A 19,976-nucleotide genomic window follows, 5' to 3' on the forward strand; every position below is an offset into this window, starting at 1 on the left:
CAAACAAACTCTTTTTCAAACAGTTGATAAGAATGACATTTTCTATGGCTAACAGATTACTAAGATGGTAAATCATCACCAACTCTTCCTAATGCTTGAGGATTGTTGTGACAGTAAACTCGTCACTCAAGAAAGTCACAAAGCCTGTGCCTCACAAGGGGGGGGCTTCCTACACATGTGGCAAAGAGATAAAATGCAAGAAAAAATTATTACACTACTTTATTGTCCAACAGAGAAAAAAAATCAATTTCTTTCCTACTGGAATCAGTCAAAAAATATATAATTTTTGAACTGGTGCTTTTCTTTTAATGATGAAGGGTGTAATGTGAAATCTGCATTTGCGGATGTCTCTGGGGTGGTGTTCTCTTGACAACTGAAAATCAAATACCCAGTAGTTTTAGAAAACATACAACAGAAATCAGAAAGGTAAATTGGTACAAGAGAAACGATACTAAAGCTCTTTTTTTTTTTTTTTTTTTGTACAAATTTTGAAGTGTTTCCAGAAGTTTTGCCACCTCCCCTCTCCAATTTCTCTCTTACAGAAGCATGCAACCACTCAATCTTGTGTATGGTTGCTATTCCTAATTAGGCATCTCCAATAAAAGTTATCATTTCTGCTAAAGATCTTCAGAAGAAAATTAAAAAAAAAAAATAGGTGAAATATTTTAATGCTTTTTTTTTTCCTTGTTATTAAAATTGTAAAGGAAAGACAAAGGCCCTGCAAGCAGATAATCTGTAATCCATCAGAATTCAAGGTTGGAGTAAAAATTGAAGAATCATTGATAATGTGTTTGTTTGAATTTTCGTTGCTCTTGTAACAATCTCTTGTATGCAGCACTACCCATGCGAGAACTCGCTTGCGAGACACAACCCCACAGGATGCCTTTGGATTTTGCTGTGCAAATGAATCATCAGTAATTTGCAAGCAAATATTCTCAAGAGACCTCAAATTCCAGTTACTTGCAGTAGTTGCAGCCAAACTTTCCAGCCTCCTGCATTTGACTACAACAGCGTCAATCGAATTAAAGGCAAGCAAGGCCGCTCTGTTTTTAATTGTAGGGAACTGGCAGATAAATACATCAATAAATCATCATAGGCTCTCTCTCCCCTTGCATTTAAAATTCCCAATACCACTGTACCAAAAAAAAAAAAAAAAAAAAAAAAAAAGGAAGAAAGTGTTACACTAAATCTCAGAATTACCTGGGTCCAGCAGGCTTTGTTGGAACTTAACCTTTGTAATTCTGCAAAAGTGATCATATTCTACCTCATTTATGAAAACCTGAAACACGATAGCATGTGTAGACCCCACTTTTTTTTTTTTTTTTAAAAACAATACATCAGAAAAATAACGCATTAAAATCTGAAGAATTGCACTTAAAGTCACTGCAGTAATTCTTGACATAGAAACTGACACACTTGAGATATTCAATAAATTCATTTTTTCTTGAGCAAAATCTACACCATGCATCAGCTGGGAGATCTGAAGCAATTGTTTGAGTTCTGGTCTGTTGTTTGAGGTATTTATTAAATCACTGGAGCCTGCTAATGCCCAGTATCTGTACCTTCACTGCTGGCTCTCAGTGTGAGAGAACAGACCTACCAGGTCCTGTGCTCATGACCTCTTTCAGGGACTAGGTAATCTTTTGTGCGACCTCACAGCTTTTGCACAGGGAATGAAACCACAGGTAAGTCTGTTAGAAATGCAGCATGAGGAAGAAGATGGCTTCTCTAAACTAGGCTGGCTGCTGCCACTCCTCAAAAATTCAGGATAGGTTTCAGCATAAACTCATTTTACTTGAAATCAGCTCTCAGCTCCTGCACTGCTCACACCATGCAAGTACCACCACGGGGAGGTCTCTGGCCTCTACGCCATATGTTTCCAGTTTCCTCTACCCGTATCTATAAAGAACTTTCTTGGATGAGCAGCAGGAATGCAAATCAATGACCTATGCTATTAATTAAAAAAAAAAAAAAAAAGAAAAAAAAAAGCCACTTCTCCTCCTCCAAAATAAAGAATTTGGTAGAGAATTTTCTATGTGAGCAAGACAAAGACTGCCAGCGAGAGCCTCAGGCCTCCAAACCTTCTTGTTTCAGTCACTCACTGAAACTGGCCACCAAGCTTTTGCAGGATTGCAGCCTGTCCAAGATCAGAAGACAGCACTGAGACAAAACACAGTCAAAAATTTTACTCAAGATCTTGCAAGTCCTTCATACATGAGTTAACACCACCTACTGAAATCAATGATTGAGGTTGTAAGTACACCCCTAAAAAAAATCCAGGTCTGTCCCACTATCCTGGTAAGTTTTTTGTTTTTTTTTTTTTTTTAAATGGAGTTCTTGAAATGTGTTTGGGGTCAACACCAAAGTAATATTTCGTATTTGAAATTACTAAAGAGCTTTTGACTGTCAGGATTACTGACAGTTCATTTTGGCTTGTTAAAAAAACACCACCACTAATGACTGAAAAACATCTTTTCAGTATCTGTCAAAATGTACAGAAAGCCAAAGTCAACTGCGCCAACTCATCTTTTTTTTTTTCCAGAGATATGAAGCTCTACATCAAAATTAACAAATAGGCTTATTTCTGATGTGTGTGAAAGTTTAATACACAATTATGTTTACTACTGGTTCTCCGGGAGCTACATTACATGTCTTTACTACTCTAAGAGCCTCCTGGACTGTAATTTCTCCATCAGCAGTTCACATATTCCTTTGACGTTAAAAGATGTAAACAATGTGGCTTTTACAACTAAGAAATGGAAAGGGATGCCAGCTGTATTTAAAATGTAGAGAATTTGAATCAATTCCCCAAAAGACTTACTTAGCCAGGGCTCGTATATCTTTCCCCTAGCTGATTTTGAACTTCTCATGAAACAGGCGTGATTCATATGACAGAGTTGAAAGCTTTTTGGGGAAAAAAAAAAAAAAAATCAATCCCTAAAACAGTCAGAGAACCTCAAGGGACAGTTCAACACTTTAAAAAGATACAAAAGCTTACCTCTTATCTCCTCACCAAAATATTATCCGGTGGGCAAAAATCTTTCAAGTTTCACAGTGTGAGTCTTCACGGGGATTTATTTTCTGGCACGCACCTTCAGTACAGTGGTGAGATCCAAGCCATCTTTCAGATGCTACTTCCATACCTACAGATACTCTGTTGTTCAAAACACTAAAATCAACGTGCTAAATCCAAAGATGTTTCAATTCAAAATATTTCTGGGGGACTGTTGTCTTGAATTTGAAAACAAAGATCAGTCAGGAAGCGCATGTGCTCCACTAACTAATTTAAATAAGTCACAACAACAACAAAACCCCTAGATTCTGTGCTGTGTTAGGGTTTTACTGAACAAATAGCTCTTGCTGTACTTGTTATAATTTTTCATATACAAAAAATGATAGAAGAATAAAGCTTTAAATAATGGCTTTACAGAACACATTGCAATTAATCATGGAATAGGATGTTTCTAGGTATTCAATACCAAGCTCACAAGTCATGGGGCACTTAAATTGTAACATGCTCATCTCATCTTTGCAATTACAAATAATTTTTGAGATGCCCCAGTCTTCAGCAGCATGTAGCTTTCACCCACTGTGAAGCCATCTATGAACAAGCATTTCAGTACCAAAATCCTGGTGGTCTGATTTAGGGACAACATTCAACATCACCTCAGACATTTATTACATGATAATTTACTAAATGGAAAAAAAATATCTGAAGTAACTTCTTTTAGGTAAGTTTCTTTTAGGTAACTTAAAGACATTTAGTTAAGGACCACACACATGTAAATCATATTTTCCCCAAACAAGGGGTTGATGCTAACATGCAGACTAACACCACTTGAACAATTTAACTAGGGTACCTTTTTTAAAGCATTTCCAAACCATAGCTAGAACATTTTTTCTCCACTATTCAAGTTCTGTTTTCAGGGGATATGGCAGTTACGTAACACGGTAACATTCTCAAGACTACCTTAAAATAAAATGTAATCATACTAATTATTATTTACTTTTGGGTATTTAATCATTTTAGTTATATTTCATCAAACAAACGAACAGAAAGTACTATGTATGAGTGACTATAATTTGTTAATTATTTCTAATGTGCTTCTAAAAAAAAAACCAAAAACTGAAACAAAACCATCCCAATTTCACAACAAAGTTTCCAAGTCTGAGCTAAATCCATCTGAAACTTCACAATTAAGTTACCAAAACATTACCAAGAACAAGGTTTTGGAAAGATGTACGAACGTGAATGTGTGACCGCATTTTGAAATTTTGTATTTTAAAGCCTTTCCTTCCCTTGTTGCAAGCTAATTCATTTTTACACCCCTCTTCACCTTTTTTTTCCCCCCCTTCGGATCACAGCAGAAATCATATCGTCAAGTTAGATTGAGCGATTACCCATGCTTACTCTAAACAGCAGACAAAAGTTACAGAAAACCTGGACCAAGACTACAGCAGTTTACAAAATGTAAAACAAGGTTAGCAGATATGTCTTCGTTAGGATAATACATAAGGAGGGTTCTAGGAACTTTATTGTATTGTATTGATAGCTCATTTCAGAGAGTGCAACGTTTTTTCCTCCCTTCCAGAGGTTTGCAAAATGAAGTGGTAAACATGTTCTCTTCAATATATAGCTCAGTTGCAAAAAGATAGTATTTGCATAAATATAAAAACACATGATAAAGCAAAATATTTTTAATTAGTAAGCCAATCATAAATAAATCCACCTACAAATTAAACAGAACAAGAAGCTGTGTTCCTTCTACATGGATTTTTTTTAAGCATGTTTTAATAGTCAACTTCACTGTCTAGCTTGGGACTGAAACAATTCATCATTGAGCACTCAACAATTCAGCACACTGAGCTAAGTCTCTTTTTTTTTTTTTTAGTTACATTTTTACATTTTCTTTACAAATGTAATACTTATGTACATTATATATTTTATTTCTACAATTCATTTACTTTAGTGAAATTCTACAACTTTCAAAGGGAATTTGCCGAAGTCTTTACTAAATATGAATCATTCCTTTTAAGAAGAAATTCATATAAACAACCAACATACAGCACTGCCCTTTGACATGTCTGTTAAGAATTTGAATCTTGAAGGGCTACCATAACAAACGTAAGAAAAAAAGGCTTTACCTAATTGTACATTTCAGTAAGAAATATCATCCCACATAGCTACATAGAATCACCAGCTTGCAATAAACAGAGCACCATACCGCTGCACTACTGGAAACGTGGATAAACCAATTGAAAGTTTACTACTGAAAACAGCTTCATCATCCCTAGCACTTTTAGACTGAAGTAAATCTGCAAAACTCTTCTGGAAATGTATACATCTCCTCCTTTAGCTGTAAAATTTCCCAACCAGCGCCGATTACTGTATATTGTGAAGAACAAACATCCACTTTTGTAACTTTCCATGTACTTCTCTCAGCCAATGCTTCTATCTGGAGTCAGGATTCTTCTTCTAGTTTACTCCTTGCTCATTTACAAATCTGCTGTTGAATATGAAGTAAGAATTCATAATAAGAGAAAGCTGCTTCTGTCCGATCTTCAATTAAATGCTGAAAAAACTCTGTCTTGGCAGGATTCTCATCTCTGAAAGAATAGATGGAGGAACGTATTTTAGTCATTTAGCAAGAGATAAGCTGTAAATTCAAGTAAAGGCATAAATTCTAATGAAATGCTTATTGCGTTTTGAAGTCTACATTCAGTCCCAAGATACTATAGTACAAATAATCCAAAGTTAAGAAAAAACCCCCGGAGTCTGGGATGACTATCAAACAGCAGCATCTTCTTAACAAGCGTAACATGGAAGAAAGATAGGTGAAATAGCATTTAAAGTATCTCGTAGAAGCTCAAGAACTGAAGCATAAAAGTGATCTAGTGTTTAGATGTAAGCAAATATGCTGATGGCAATGAATTCTGAGTTCATTGTTATGTTATATGCGTTATATTAAATGTGTTATATTAAATCCCAATATTGATTGAACCCAGAAGAAATTACATCTATGTATACAGAATTTGAATGTTTTTTCTTCCTTTTTTCCTCATTTGACAACAGAATATACAGACCTCCATTGCAAAGGGGTTTTAGATAACAGCACTCTACCAAGTGTAGAGGAGATGGTATTTGGTTTCTTCTCAGCTAGACACCCCCACTTTTCAGCGTCAATTAGAAACTGTAAGTACAACTTGCCAATAATCACTCAGTATCTAACAGAAATACTTACTTTATTACTTGAAGAACTGGGCTTAAAGGTCTATTGTCCCTCAGCCAGGCTATGAATGACCGCGTCCTTTCTGAAGAAAGTGCAACTACCTCAGGAAGCTGTGTCTGGTTGAAGGTAATGGAAAGAAATTATCTTTTAATATCAGAACTATTTTAAAGAACAGATCCTCATACTCATGACATGGCCCAATGCCAGAATAACCACAATTTCTATTATGGAATTACCATGTACTAGATATACACATTTTTTCTTCAGATTAAAATACAATTCTGTAATATCTGTTTTACAGGAAGTAGTACACCTTTATCTAAAACTGCCTTTTACGTGCAAAAGATTTTGCAAAGTGAGCTCACGTAAACAGTAATCTTTTTAAAATGCCGCTTTCACAGTTTTCCTGCCTTCTTTCCCCATCAATCAAGTTCCTATATGTTGTCTTTTGCACCACTGAAAAAATGAAACGCGAAGAAACAAAATTTGAACTGTAAGCAAAATTCAATGCAAAGATAAGGGATTATTTGGTTGGGGAATGAGCTTAAAAAATAATCCACCACCACGAAAACGCTTGTTTGAGGCATTCACTGAACTAAATATATCAACTCCAGGGTTGAAATAATTTAACACAAATCTATATCAGGAAGGATTTTTTTTGTGTTACTGCCGTTGTAGTAAATGAATGGGGAATAGAATTTAAAAGCAAAAGATGGCAACTTTGTATGTTACTTTTTTCTCTAATTTTTCATTACAATAAATGCTATTTAACATCTCAAAAAAAAAGCCATCCTTTGTTTATTAAAGTTTTTTTTTCCTGAAAATACTGTCAATTAATAATACCACTGGCAGATCAGAGGGAAAAATTCTATCTTGGTAATACAAGCAAAATACAAAACCTTGAACAAGCAGTCCAATTTTATAGTAGTGTTAAAGCTCACCACTCTTTCTGACCTATTCTCAGAAGAACTGCTTCTCTTTTGCTTTTTCCCTTTGTATCTTCCTATGTTTCCACAGTGCCTCACACATTTTTGGTACCATCTGAATATAACCATTCAATTCAGAACTCTTCTAGAGTATCTCAACAGGGTTTATCCCCAGTTGTTGATATCTTGGAACCGCTCCCCACAGAAGAGAGAGTCCTCTCTATTTGCTGCTTCGCTTCCCATAGAAGATCATAGACACAGGTTACAACGTAAGAATTTCTATGCTGAAACACATATTGAAGGGTCTTCAATGTTCTAATAGCTAAAAGCATTTTGTTTGTCCAGACTTGAGCCTGGAAGCTGAATAAAACCTAGCTTTACTTGACATACAGACCTTTACATTGCCCTTCACATACAGACCTATCCCCAAATATCATAGACCTGGTATATAACACCACGTTCACTGCACGTAAGATTTCAAAAAATCGTAACAACAAAAAACCCTTCAATCTTAACAACTACTGTTTGTGAAAGAAATGAATCAAGACATGATCTACACAACTTCACAATATTTTTGTAGGCCCAAATTCATTTCAAAACAAACAAACAAAAACCCAAACCAATTATATTATTGAACATTTTTTTGACATTCAGTGAACACATTTATATTCTTTCCTTAAAACTGACAACTTATGTTTTCTATAAAGCTGGCAAGAAGTTAGATTGTGTCCATTAAAAAAAAATTCGCAGTTACATAATTAAAAACTGACAATTCAGAAAAAAATAGATTAAATATAGCTTCCAAACGTAAGCGTTATGCAGTACAGGTGATTAAAACGCCTACCATTTTCTGTGGTACTGACGCATAGTTTGGGTATCCAAGGACATCTTTTATGAAGTTGTTATCACAGTTTTTTCCAATCCAAATATAAAAAGCCTGTAAGATGTCAGAATCATTTTTAGTAAAGGCCTTGCATACGTTTTAGAGAAAGAGACAAATAGTAATGAAATTGGAATATTACCAGGAAACACCAGTCATGCAAATTGATCACCTGAGAGCTCCAGTTGCAATTCACATCTCTATATTCATTATTTGTACATCGACTTAGTAACAATTGGTACCATGTGGAAAAAAGATGATTAAATGTCCAAAACCCAGTTAAAACACAAATACTGAAAGGACGCAGGACATGTCTATATTGGTACAATTAATGCATATTACCTCCTAAAATACAAAAACTAGATTTTTATAAAGTCACACCAGTGTCAGTTACTGCACACTGACATCCAATCTGAACAAGCTATAGTAAAGCACTAATTACCAAAACACATTAAAATAATTATTTTGGACATCTGAAGACAGAAACTAATTTGATATTCACACTCAGCACCTGAACTTCAATGCACTTTCCTTCTACAGTGCCATTACAGCACTGTATTTTATTGCATTATTAGAGTAGCATAACGTTATAACCCATTAAGTGTTTTTAGGGTAATTCCTATAATTAACTTAAACTGCATTTACAGGTTTTATTCACTCTCTACAGATCCCTCAACTCTTGCAACTCTTATGGTATATGGCTCACGTGGCATAAGACTACTTACATTTATGTGTAACTGAAAAAGTTCCTCCCTCAATGACAAGTGCGTTGTTATAGACAGATTATAGTACATGCAATTTAATAACCGTTAAAAGGAAATTTTCAAAAATGGAAATCCATTACTTCCAGGAAAAAAAAAAAAAAACTTGATATGAACTCTTGGCATATTTCAGTTTGTCTAGCATGAAAAAAAAATGAACCTTTGAAACCTTAATGTGCAATCTTGATTAGAGATTTTCCACAGATCAAAAATATGAAAGCTTTTTACCGCAACACAGACTATTCCCAGGTTACTTAGGATGCTGATTCATTATACAGCTAAGGTTGAGTTGGCTGCTTTCAACAATTCAGCATTATTTTATTTTTTAAAAACAGGAACGTGCAAAACTGGTCACTTACTGAACCACAATCCATAAGAAAAGCTCCTTCTCTTGTCAACTTCTCTGCAGATAGCTTCTGAAGAGGAGGCTGAGGAACAACTCTGTCATTTACATGTATCGTACTCTGTAAAGAAAACAACAGTCAATAATACTGTAATGATAATAAATTGTAATTTGGTATTTTTGTCTTAAGCAGGTGTGATAAAATAGGAAGAAAAACACTGGTAATCTCTACAAATGATTTGAGAATTCTCATATAATAAAGTGCCATGTTAAATCTAAAATGTTCACTTAGATCAACCAATTTCACAGAATCACAGAATTTTCTAGGTTGGAAGAGACCTCAAGATCATCGAGTCCAACCTCTGACCTAACGCTAACAGTCCCCACTAAACCATTTCCCTAAGCTCTACATCTAAACGTCTTTTGAAGACTTCCAGGGATGGTGACTCCAATTTGTTTAAAAACACTTTCAAACTTATATATGGGAATGGCTACACAGCACTAAAATTGATCTGATCAAACAATCTGGTTAGAGCAATGCTGAAGAAAACAAAACAAAACACCAGCAAGAAATTCGCAGCATAATTTCAGATTAAAGCAGGCTGTGACAAGACTGCCTCCCCTCTTGGATAACAGAAATAAACTAAATGACCATTAAGTCTTACTTCTTGTATCTAGTCTTACTTCTTACTATTAGAAATTAACGCATCCATTTCATAGGCTGCCTCCCTTCATGAAGGGCTTACTAATTAAAACTTGTTTTGTAAAAAAGTACTTCCTCAGTCTGATCATGACAATCTCGAATTATAATTGCTTCATTCACATCAGTCAGAGGAACCACTGAAAGTTTGTTATTTCATGCAACTTTATCTGGTTTCAATATGCAATACCTAATATTCTCTACCAAATTTTATCCATTTCCCACTGAGAGTTCTAACACACAAAACCACTGGATAGCCATCTAAGGCATACAACCTTCTCTGCTTTCTTCATGTAATTGAAAAACATGAAATTATTGTGATCACTGAAAGAAGGTGAAAAAAAAACAGATCTCTTCATAACATACTATCATACCTGCATATAAATATATATATGTGTGTGTGTATATATACACAAATTAATTACTGCAGCACATTAAGCAACACTATTAAAACTAGAAAATATTACAAAACAGGCTTTGTACGTTACCTCGTCAGTTAGCTTGTCTATTCTGTACAAGTTGGGATGTATCATTTTCATCAAGTGAATGAGAGGCTGACTCTTAATCTGGCACATCGCATACACACGATCATCCAAACGTGTACTAGTGCCTGTTCTAAAGGCTTTCTGTTAAAAAAAAATATTGTTAATCATGAAACCTGTATTTTACGTCACACCTGAACAGTGTATTTCTTATTTTGGAGGATTGTCAGTTAAACAAAGCTTCTGTAAAGACATGCATCTTACCTAGATACATCAGAAAATCCCAATTTATTATAAAAACGTGCGCTATGCTAGAAAAATTCCTAATTAAATACAAATTGAATACCTTATAAAACTTTATCCATTCTCCCTTCATACTGATGAAAAAGAAGAAAGATTTACAAAAATCCCCCACTTTGTGTAAAACGTTAATGTGGTGGGACCAGCACTACACATTTTCATGCTTTATGAGTGGTACTGGCCTTTGAAACTCACTGACACAATGACACAGGAAGATGAGAGCCCAGCAGGGTTCAAAAACAATACTCAAGTGGATAGTAAGATGGAATCTGATTTTATATTAGCAAAGATGAAATGGTAAGGAAAAGCTCTGGCATGAAAATATATTTCCGTATCTTAGAGCAGAAACCAGGCTCTCACAGAATAAAGATTTATTTCGTAACTCTCCATCCTATTGAATTTTTCAGCTCTCCCCTAGAAGGAGCCAGTAAGACTATTCTCTCGGTAACAACACAACGGAGAAAGCACCATCTTCTGATTGAATGGAGAATATTCCTACAACTAATGTGCAAATTCACCTCTCCACCAAAGTTGTGTATGCAAGTCCTCTTTTTCCAGTTTTAGTTTCTTAGTATTGTTAATAAAGGTAAAACCTCTATAAATTACTTATTTTCCCAGCAGCTCTTACTCTAAGCTATCTTTTACCCAGATTCTCCTGATACTAAACATGGTTGTTTTTCCCCCCTATTACTTGCTTTACTTACATGACTGCTAAGAAGTCCTGATCAGTATATTAGACACTGAAATCATCACAAAGCCAAATGAAAATAAATGATCAGGATCATATTTCTTACAGAGTTTACATAAATCTTTGTTTATAATAAGAAAAAATAAACACTCAACTGTCAAGTACTAAATGTCTTGAAGCTATGAGATTTATTGAAGATAAAATCCTGCAGTAAACTCTCATTATACTTAAGTATGACTTTTGTTAACACAAAAGATATTAAAGAAAATCAAAAAGCAGTAACTACTTTTATATGAACTTTAAACTATTCACTTTAGCTTCTTTAATATGTTTCATTTCATTTCCATGGAATTTAAATGTTCCTTCTTAGTACCTGAAAACACAAATACGTGCACTGAAAACTGTATGATTTTTCTTCACAAAATAAAATTAAGTACTAATAAGAGCCTTACAACAACCCCCCCAGGCAACTTTAATTAGTTGCCAAAAGAATCTAAGAATTGCTGCTACAATATACATTACGATTTTCACTTAAAATCAAGTAACAAAATATATTTTAAAAATTCAAGTAAAAACCAAAAAAAAAAAAAAAATATTCAGGCACTCATCAGTTAAAATAAGCTTGGTCATTATTTGTTTCTGTCCTGGAAGTTCAAAAAGGAAAACTCTATTTTGATAATTATAGGAAAGGATCAAGGGGGAAAGCTCAATTCCTCCAATGGAACAATGAATCAAACGTCACTGCTACTAGCTTACACATACCTGTTTGAGAAGAGCCAAAACATACAATGGAAACAGCTTGAGGGAATTTGGTGCTATCAGCATGGACTGCTGCAGATTTGAGGCAGTTGACATATACGCTGACAAAGAGTCTACCACAGCATTAACTAAGGCGTCTCTTGCATCTGAAAGACTAGATGAAACTGAGCGATCCACCGCTGTTGGATTAGAAGAATAGAAAAGGTTAGTAGAGTTGACCTCATTCGTTCCATTTTCCATACAGAAGCTTCCTTTTACAATGCTTAAAAAAATAAAAGAAGTTTTATCACTTGATTTAAGCTGTAGTATGAACCCAAGACTACGTACACATCATGTTTTAAGTATTATGCAAGTAGGTTAGCTGTTGATTAAACTATTTGCTATTGTACATCCAAGATGATTTGCAACAATTCTTGTGACAAAAAATCCAAAATAATGTTCTCTCATCATTTCCACGGCGTAACAGTTTGTGCAACTTCAGTCCCATCTTTCTCTGCTAAGAAAAAGCTGCAAATCTTTTGGTTGGAGGAAGCCACCTGCTGGACTGAATGCGCATTTGAGACAAGATACAGAAGTACTGTTCATTTCTTGTAATTCATTTGACTACTAATATACAACAAGGCACACACTAAAATCCTGCACGGAGCCATAACATTCACAAACAGAGATCAATCTATGAAACCTCTGCTTGTGGCCCTTGCGTAGGGAGTAAGCAAGAATCCTCAATCTAGCAACGGCAGGTTGAAAGCACAGAGAACTAACACAGAAAGTGGAGATGTCAGCAGTACTCCCCATCTCCGTTTTTATTTTTAAAGCACACAAAAACTAACAGGAAAATGAACAGCCAGGCTTCATTTGCTACTTTAAAAGAGAACATGTGAAAAGACATTTGAAACTCACCCATGTTTGCTAAGAGGCATACAACTGCTTGTACATCTGCTCCTGCATATACATCAGCCAACGAATTTACTACAGGCAAGCAAAGTGTGTGCACTCGAATTCGGCGTTCACCTAATAAAAATACGTAGAAATCATCACACAGTACTGCTTGGTAGGAAGAGGTATCCGAATTCAGTCATTACAGTGCATCTTCTCTTGTCCAAGATGCACTCTTGGTGAAAACACACCAGTCACGCGTTTGCTGTAACACCATTTCTCACTCCTGTCTCAAATTCTGAAAAGCTCTCAAGTATTCAACTGAATAACGAACACAGGTTCATAACATGAACTACTTTATAATGTCCACACAAAGCTTTTTTGACTGTACAGATGAAGTACAGTCTAAAATTTGTGGCATCCTCCACAACAGAAAGTGGCTGCTATTCTTTATGCCCACCTGGTAGCATCCACCACTTTCATAGCTCTGTGATTCTGGATAAATTAAGTGCCAAATATGTTACTGCTTATAACAATGATATGCCTTTTAAGTCAAGTTGTTGAACAAGATTATGTAAAATTGAGATAAATACAATTTTTCCATCAAAATAGAGCTTATGAAGTTTTATCTTATGTGACTAATGGCCAAACAGGTTCCCTAACTTTGACAAGATTCCCCTAAGTTATGAAGTTCAACAGAAGGCTGCGCAAGTAGCTATACAAACATTACCTTAAAAACAAACCAAACAAAAACAGTGTTCAATTCATTCAAATGCATTTACCTTTGCTGGAAGTATACAAAAGAGCTGTTTGAAAACAAACCAAGGATGTGTCAGCGAGACTTTCCTCAATGGACATTTGTACTGCAAATCCAGCATCAGGATTGACATTGGCGAGGGATAATAAATCAGTAGATCGTACAAAAAAGTTCCCATGAAAAGTGTGGATAGAAAGACCTAGAAGCAGATGAAATAATTCAGACAACGAGGTTGTAACAGCATGAAAAACTTCCTTCAATAATTAAAGCCCACAGTCCTTATGTTTTAAAAATACAGTGAAAAAATATTTATCCCAAATATTAAGCAGAATCAGTTATTATAGGAACCATCACACCTTTCAGAGTGATCCCATACATTTCATACTCAATTTTGAATGCTCCAAACTGAACAATGCTCTTACACTACACACTTCAACTTGGTTGAAATGAGTTCTTAACTAAGAACTGAAACAAAAAAAAAAACACACAACCAATATCCAAATAGCAAAAGCTACCAGCACATACTGATGTAAAGGTGACAAAAATCTGATTCTTCAGTGAAAGAAACAGACTGAAATGTAATCTTGTTGAAGACTAAGCACATTCAAAATGACAGTTAACATGTTTACATCTGTTTTCCCATTTGTAAGAGTGTTTACAATATACCTTTTGTGCATCTTATGCGCATAACTGCCTCAAAACCGATCTTCCTCGTAAGGTATCTTTTAAGGTCTTTTTGCAACTTCTCAGCCTGAGCAGGATTATGGATATGATGAAAAGATGGATAATAATAGATGCACCCAGCAGAGTATTTGGACATGCAAGCTGTGAAGGAAGAAAAGATGTTGTTAGAAGGTAAACCATGAGGTCAGGACATAAAGATTGGGTACAATGTTCTTCAAGTCACATCTATATTGACCTTTTTCCTGATATGAACTGCATCTGTAAGATGACAAGAGCTGGCCTTGACTCAGGCCACTGAAGACATTAAGGAGTCACTCCAAGACACAGTTACCTCAATATACACTTACTTCAATAACCTGTCTTAGCTGCCAAGGGTAGCACAGAGTGGTTGCAAGAATATTTAATGATGTAGGCATAAAACTAAGTGTGCGTGCAGAGACAAATCCTATTTATACTCAGAGGTGAGAATTGCGTTCTCCTCCTATGATTAAACTTCATTTGTTTCCTGCCATCTACCTGTTTTCTATTCTTGAGCAGAAGAGAACTTTCTCGTTTAAAACTGAAATCTCAAAATAAATTGTCTTTGATACCACCAATCCAATACACCTGCTCTTCACTGATATCAACTTCGAAGTCAATTCCTATGCAGTATTAGCTGCATTTACAAGAGTGCATAAAGACTTACAAGATCAAAGAATTTCTGAAGTAGCCCGTGCTTTTCAAAGACAGACAACACTTTGGGAGGAATAAATACATATATTAGGCACTCCTTACCAAGAGAAGCTAGATCAGAATATTGCGAACTTAAGAGAAACAAATCCACAGCAATCTGTTGGCCTGAACAGTCCAATGCCAACTTCTTATAAAAATCCGTAGCTGGACCAAGATGTTGGACCACCTTTGGTGAAAAAGTTACATGAGAAAGAATTAAACTAGTGATTGTGCTTCCGTAAGAATTTAAAGAACAACAGATTTACCATTCAATAGCAAAGTATCATAAGCAAGTTTCATTTAAGCAGAATTTTATAGGCATTTCAAAATACCTGCAGAAATTATTTCACATTGTACATTCTTTTAGATCATCTTTACAAGCAGGTATAATACTCCCTTGGAAAAGGTTTGCACCCTCATGCAAATAAACATTCATGTTAACTCTAACATTTACTAGATGCTTCATTTAAAACGCCAAAAATAATAAGAAATCGTGCTTTAGGTGTACAGTTCCATACATACATGATAAATATATATTCAAAGCCTCGTTTGATAATGAATTGAGTCAAAAGATACCTGCAGTTTCTTCTCGCTGTCAAGAAAAAAAGGTTTTGCTGTCGAGAAACACATGCATGTATGAATTAGTGATCATACATGCACAGACACTGAACATTTAAAAGTTAGCGAATTGCTATAAACAAAAAACAAGAGTTGGTCTGTAGATGATGCAAGTCCCTAGGCTCAAACGTCCAGTCCCTAGGCTCCTGAGATGAATAATTAATGAAATTTTTATACCTTTGTGCTTGACCTTTGATTGGGATCTTCTCTGGAATGCAAAAGCCCTGCACCCAAGGATGGTAACTGTGTTTGAAACACAGATATCCGACCTCCAGTTGGAGACATCAGCTTAAATGCAGCCTGAAGAGCAGGGCCCAAAGCGCTGTGGGTTTCTCGTGTATTGGTGAACATATTTGGGAATGCATTCAGCAGATCTTTTATCAGCTGCAAAACAGATGGAAAGTTTCTTATGAGATTTACAATCTTAAGTTTTTCTGCTATTTCTAAAAAGCTGTAGTGCCATGACCAAACCAGTACTAAATACCTCAGCTCAATTTAAACAAATTGGGAAAAACAGTTAGAACTTTTAAAACTACATTGTGTTGAATGAAGTGTAATATTTTTATCATTAAAAAGGAATTACACATTACATAGTCTTGAATTAAGTGTTTTTTTTTTTTTTTTTAAATCTATTTTGAATATTTAACTGCTTCAATGTTGTGATCTATTTTGAGTAGTCATACCTCTTTGCTTTCATGGAGATTTACAAGTAAACTATCTGGTGTAGGAAGGAAAATATCTGTAGGGAAAAGGGAAAAAACATTTTAGTAAATAAAAAATAACATTCAAATAGAACATAACAGCTCATTTCCCATAGATATAAGTGTCACTAAATAAGGTCTACTTTTCTGATAACTATTAGAGTAAAAAGCAGTCTCAGCAAAGCTTGCTTTGTTCAAATAAAAAAGTAACATTTGAATTTCTCTTGTTAAAACACCAACTATTCTGCAAAAAGTATATGACTATTTTTGAAAAGTATATTCTCTCTCATTTTAATAAAATTACCCTAATACCAGAACATGTAAGACACAATCTTTCTATTGGATTAAAAAAAAAAAAAGGGAGCTTCTCAAAAACGTAGTTACTTACCATCAATATCTGAAACAATCAGCATCTGAGGCTGAGATAAACCTTCTTGCAAGTTGTAAAAATGAACAGTGCTGTCAAATGTTATGAACCCTATTCTTGTTCTTGAGTCTCCAGGCAGCCTAAAACATTAAAACAGAACAAACCAAACCATTAAGCCCTGAATTTCTCTAAACCAAAATCCAGTGTCTCTACAATGCAATATTTAGTTATCCTGTGGACCATATTTTTATATATAGCATTAAAAACAAAGACAGAAAAACTAAATGGGATTTCTAGAATTCGTAGACTGCAAATATGACTTGTGAAGTGCTGAAAACCTTGACTTTCAACCAAAGTAAGAGGCAAAAGTTGGTTCTTGCCATCTGGATATAAGTTAATTGGATATACTGATTTTTGCGTAGGCTTTGCATGAGATTTCATGAATTCTCCTAAAAAGTAAATTAGTAAGCTTCTGAAAATCTGTTAACGAAATACCAGTAATACTCTGAACAAAAAATGATGTATAATAAATGTAAGAAAAGAATTATATGTACATGCTGGTGTCGATATCAGAAAGGAAAATTTCCTAACACAACTTTTTAGAAAATAATTTTCATAGTTTCATCCTCTTTTTATCCTCTACAGGATGAAAAATCAGTTTCCAAAAGACACGACCATAGTGAAGTTTATCAATCCTCAACATAAAAGCACCAACAAAAATCCCACACATATTGTTCCAGTGCAAAAATGAGGAATATACAGAAAGTGGCACTGGTTGATCTAGGTGACTGTGAACTAAAAACTGACAACACAGTTCAACAAGGTAGTCCACACTAGTGGTCACAGCATTCCAGCTTGCAGCACCTCAGCTGCTTCAGCACACAAAACCTGATGAATTTAATTGCTGTAATTTAATTATTTTTGTTGTTCTTAAACGTAAAAGAGCACCTCAGATGTTTGTAGAATCAACACATTGTTACAAGTTACAGCTAAATATTCTTTGCAGATCCATCTTTAATCACATAAAAGGAAGATGCCTCTCAGCTGGGTTGTTTTATTTATTTTATTATTGTTCCTGGCTTTAAGATATGTAGGGTTCATTTCAGGATCTCATGCAACAGAACATCTGTCCTTTAGAGACAGCTCATTTAAATGTTATATGCAAGTTTTCTTCAAAACTGTAGGTTAGTATTGTTCATAATCACCTGTTAGGTAATTTGAAAAGGTTATTTATAATCTTACTTGTCTAGGTTTTCCAGCAATGAATTGCAGAGTATTGTCAAATATCCAGCCTCCACTGCATTATGAGAGACATCTAAAACAAATAAATATACCGCAGGCTGAGGAGGACGAAGCTACAAAGTAAAAACAAACAAACAAAAAATAAAGTAAAATAATTCAAAAATCATATTAAAAGAAATAGTAAAAGTGTTTAGTCATTAGAAAGGGAAGTGGGCAAAGGGAATACTTAGAATAATACAAACTACACATCATGCAGTAAAATGAAATTAAACAACTAACAGTCATGCGAATAGATTTGAACACAATTCCCAGTGGTTAATAAACCCCATTTGCAATAAGCACAAGTTATGCTTCTGAGTGGAAATCGGATATTTCAGTCTCTTCTTCCAACAGTGAACTCAAACAGGTTTTTTGTTGTTGTTGTTTTTAATGTCAGATACAGAATATGCTCTTCAAAACTATTCTTTCCGAATGTGGACAACGCTATCCATTAATCTGAGTTGCAATATTCTACCTACAACCTTTTTACAACCATGTAAGAAGCTGTATTTATTCACTTCCAAACATTTTGGCTACCCTGTTCCAATTCTAATTTAAGAGAACAATTTATTTTTGCTGTGGTTATATTGTCATTGTGAACAGGACCTCTTTCCAGGCCTTGTTTATCCTTCTAACTAGGATACTACCACAGCAATTAAAGGTTGATTCCTAGTTAGGATCATGTTTGTGAGATTACTAAGTAAAAAATTGAACCCAACTTAATTCTTTTATTATTTCTCTACCGGTCTTTCAAAACTTCTTAATAATGTAGGAAAGACCCAAAAACTAGCTTGCATCAGACTCAAAACAGACTATACAACATTAAACTGCGCAGGGCAGCTACATACATTGTAATTGCCTTTAACTGACAAATCTCTCAATATATGCATTTGCCAAAAATCAAATATGAACTTCTGTATGGTCTTACAGAAACTTCATGGGAAAATTAATATGTACCACTGAAATAATACGCCATGTTAATTTCAAATGTATTTATATTAATGTGCAATTTTGTGGAAAATCCCCATTAGAATTTTATTTTATTTTATTTTTTTACCATATAGTCAGAGGAAGCAATGAATTCCACTGTAGAATTTTGGACCTCTGGACGTTTGTGCGGCTCTCCGTAAGATCGTGTCAGAGGATTATACATAAATTCTTCAGGAACTACAAAAAAAAGTTTCCAAAATTTATGTTTGCCACCAAACAAAAACCATTATGGAATCTGAAGTAATGCAGACATTGCAATTAATTAAAGAAAAATAATTAAGATTAAGGATACATAACATTTCAAGTATGCCACATAACATCAAAGGTAAATAGCTAGAAAAGAAAAAAGCTTTGTTTTCAGTAGTAGTGTATCTCCAAATTTAAAACAGAAATGCAAAGAGTATTTCACAACAAGCTTCAATCTGGATTGCTTATGATAATATCTGGCTTAGATTGCAGACATTAGCTCCCATCATCCTACCATTTGCATATTGCAATAGCAGATGATGGAGTAAGTTCATTTTGTTACAGAAGTAATCAGTGTAATTTGATTACGTCCTCTCTGTCTCCTACAGAATTGCAAAAAGACCTTTTCCTTCAGGAAATGCATGCTATGTCTGACTTAAAACCTAGAGATTTAAAAAAACATTTTAAGAGCTATACTAGCATCCACTTGGAGTACCCCATGGATGGTTATGATGCAAATACTTGAAAGAGATATTAATGCAAGCATCCTCTGTTACAAAACTCACCATCATTAACTCTGTAGCACAGATTGCATTTCCACCTCCTTTGATCAATGAAAGAAACAAAAGGGTTGATATATGTCCTGCAGGATCTGCATCTCACTATCGTGCTTGATGTTATTACTGGTAATTGCTAAAAAGAAACAAAGGAAAACTGTAACAAAAGGAATGTAATA

The 19,976-nt window shown here is 34.7% G+C and overlaps 1 protein-coding gene across 3 annotated transcripts in view; it reads right to left on the minus strand.

Moving 5' to 3' along the window:
- Window positions 1–4,517: 4,517 nt before the first annotated feature.
- The window catches only part of SEC24B (SEC24 homolog B, COPII coat complex component), a 43,295-nt gene continuing 27,836 nt past the window's right edge, over window positions 4,518–19,976 (minus strand). For all 3 annotated transcript variants that reach the window (XM_082758487.1, XM_082758486.1, XM_082758485.1), the window contains 16 exons: window positions 19,807–19,933; window positions 19,122–19,231; window positions 18,026–18,138; window positions 16,805–16,923; window positions 16,399–16,454; window positions 15,893–16,099; window positions 15,161–15,284; window positions 14,369–14,527; window positions 13,728–13,901; window positions 12,970–13,080; window positions 12,073–12,248; window positions 10,329–10,466; window positions 9,157–9,261; window positions 8,001–8,093; window positions 6,243–6,346; window positions 4,518–5,607 (listed from right to left, as the gene is read on the minus strand). In XM_082758487.1, the coding sequence (XP_082614613.1) occupies window positions 5,493–5,607; window positions 6,243–6,346; window positions 8,001–8,093; window positions 9,157–9,261; window positions 10,329–10,466; window positions 12,073–12,248; window positions 12,970–13,080; window positions 13,728–13,901; window positions 14,369–14,527; window positions 15,161–15,284; window positions 15,893–16,099; window positions 16,399–16,454; window positions 16,805–16,923; window positions 18,026–18,138; window positions 19,122–19,231; window positions 19,807–19,933 (2,031 nt within the window). In that variant the 3' untranslated portion in view covers window positions 4,518–5,492. The remainder of the gene's footprint in view (window positions 5,608–6,242; window positions 6,347–8,000; window positions 8,094–9,156; window positions 9,262–10,328; window positions 10,467–12,072; window positions 12,249–12,969; window positions 13,081–13,727; window positions 13,902–14,368; window positions 14,528–15,160; window positions 15,285–15,892; window positions 16,100–16,398; window positions 16,455–16,804; window positions 16,924–18,025; window positions 18,139–19,121; window positions 19,232–19,806; window positions 19,934–19,976) is intronic.

This window comes from Aythya marila, assembly GCF_965140915.1.
Source record: "Aythya marila genome assembly, chromosome: 4".
In the NCBI taxonomy this organism is placed as follows: domain Eukaryota; kingdom Metazoa; phylum Chordata; class Aves; order Anseriformes; family Anatidae; genus Aythya; species Aythya marila.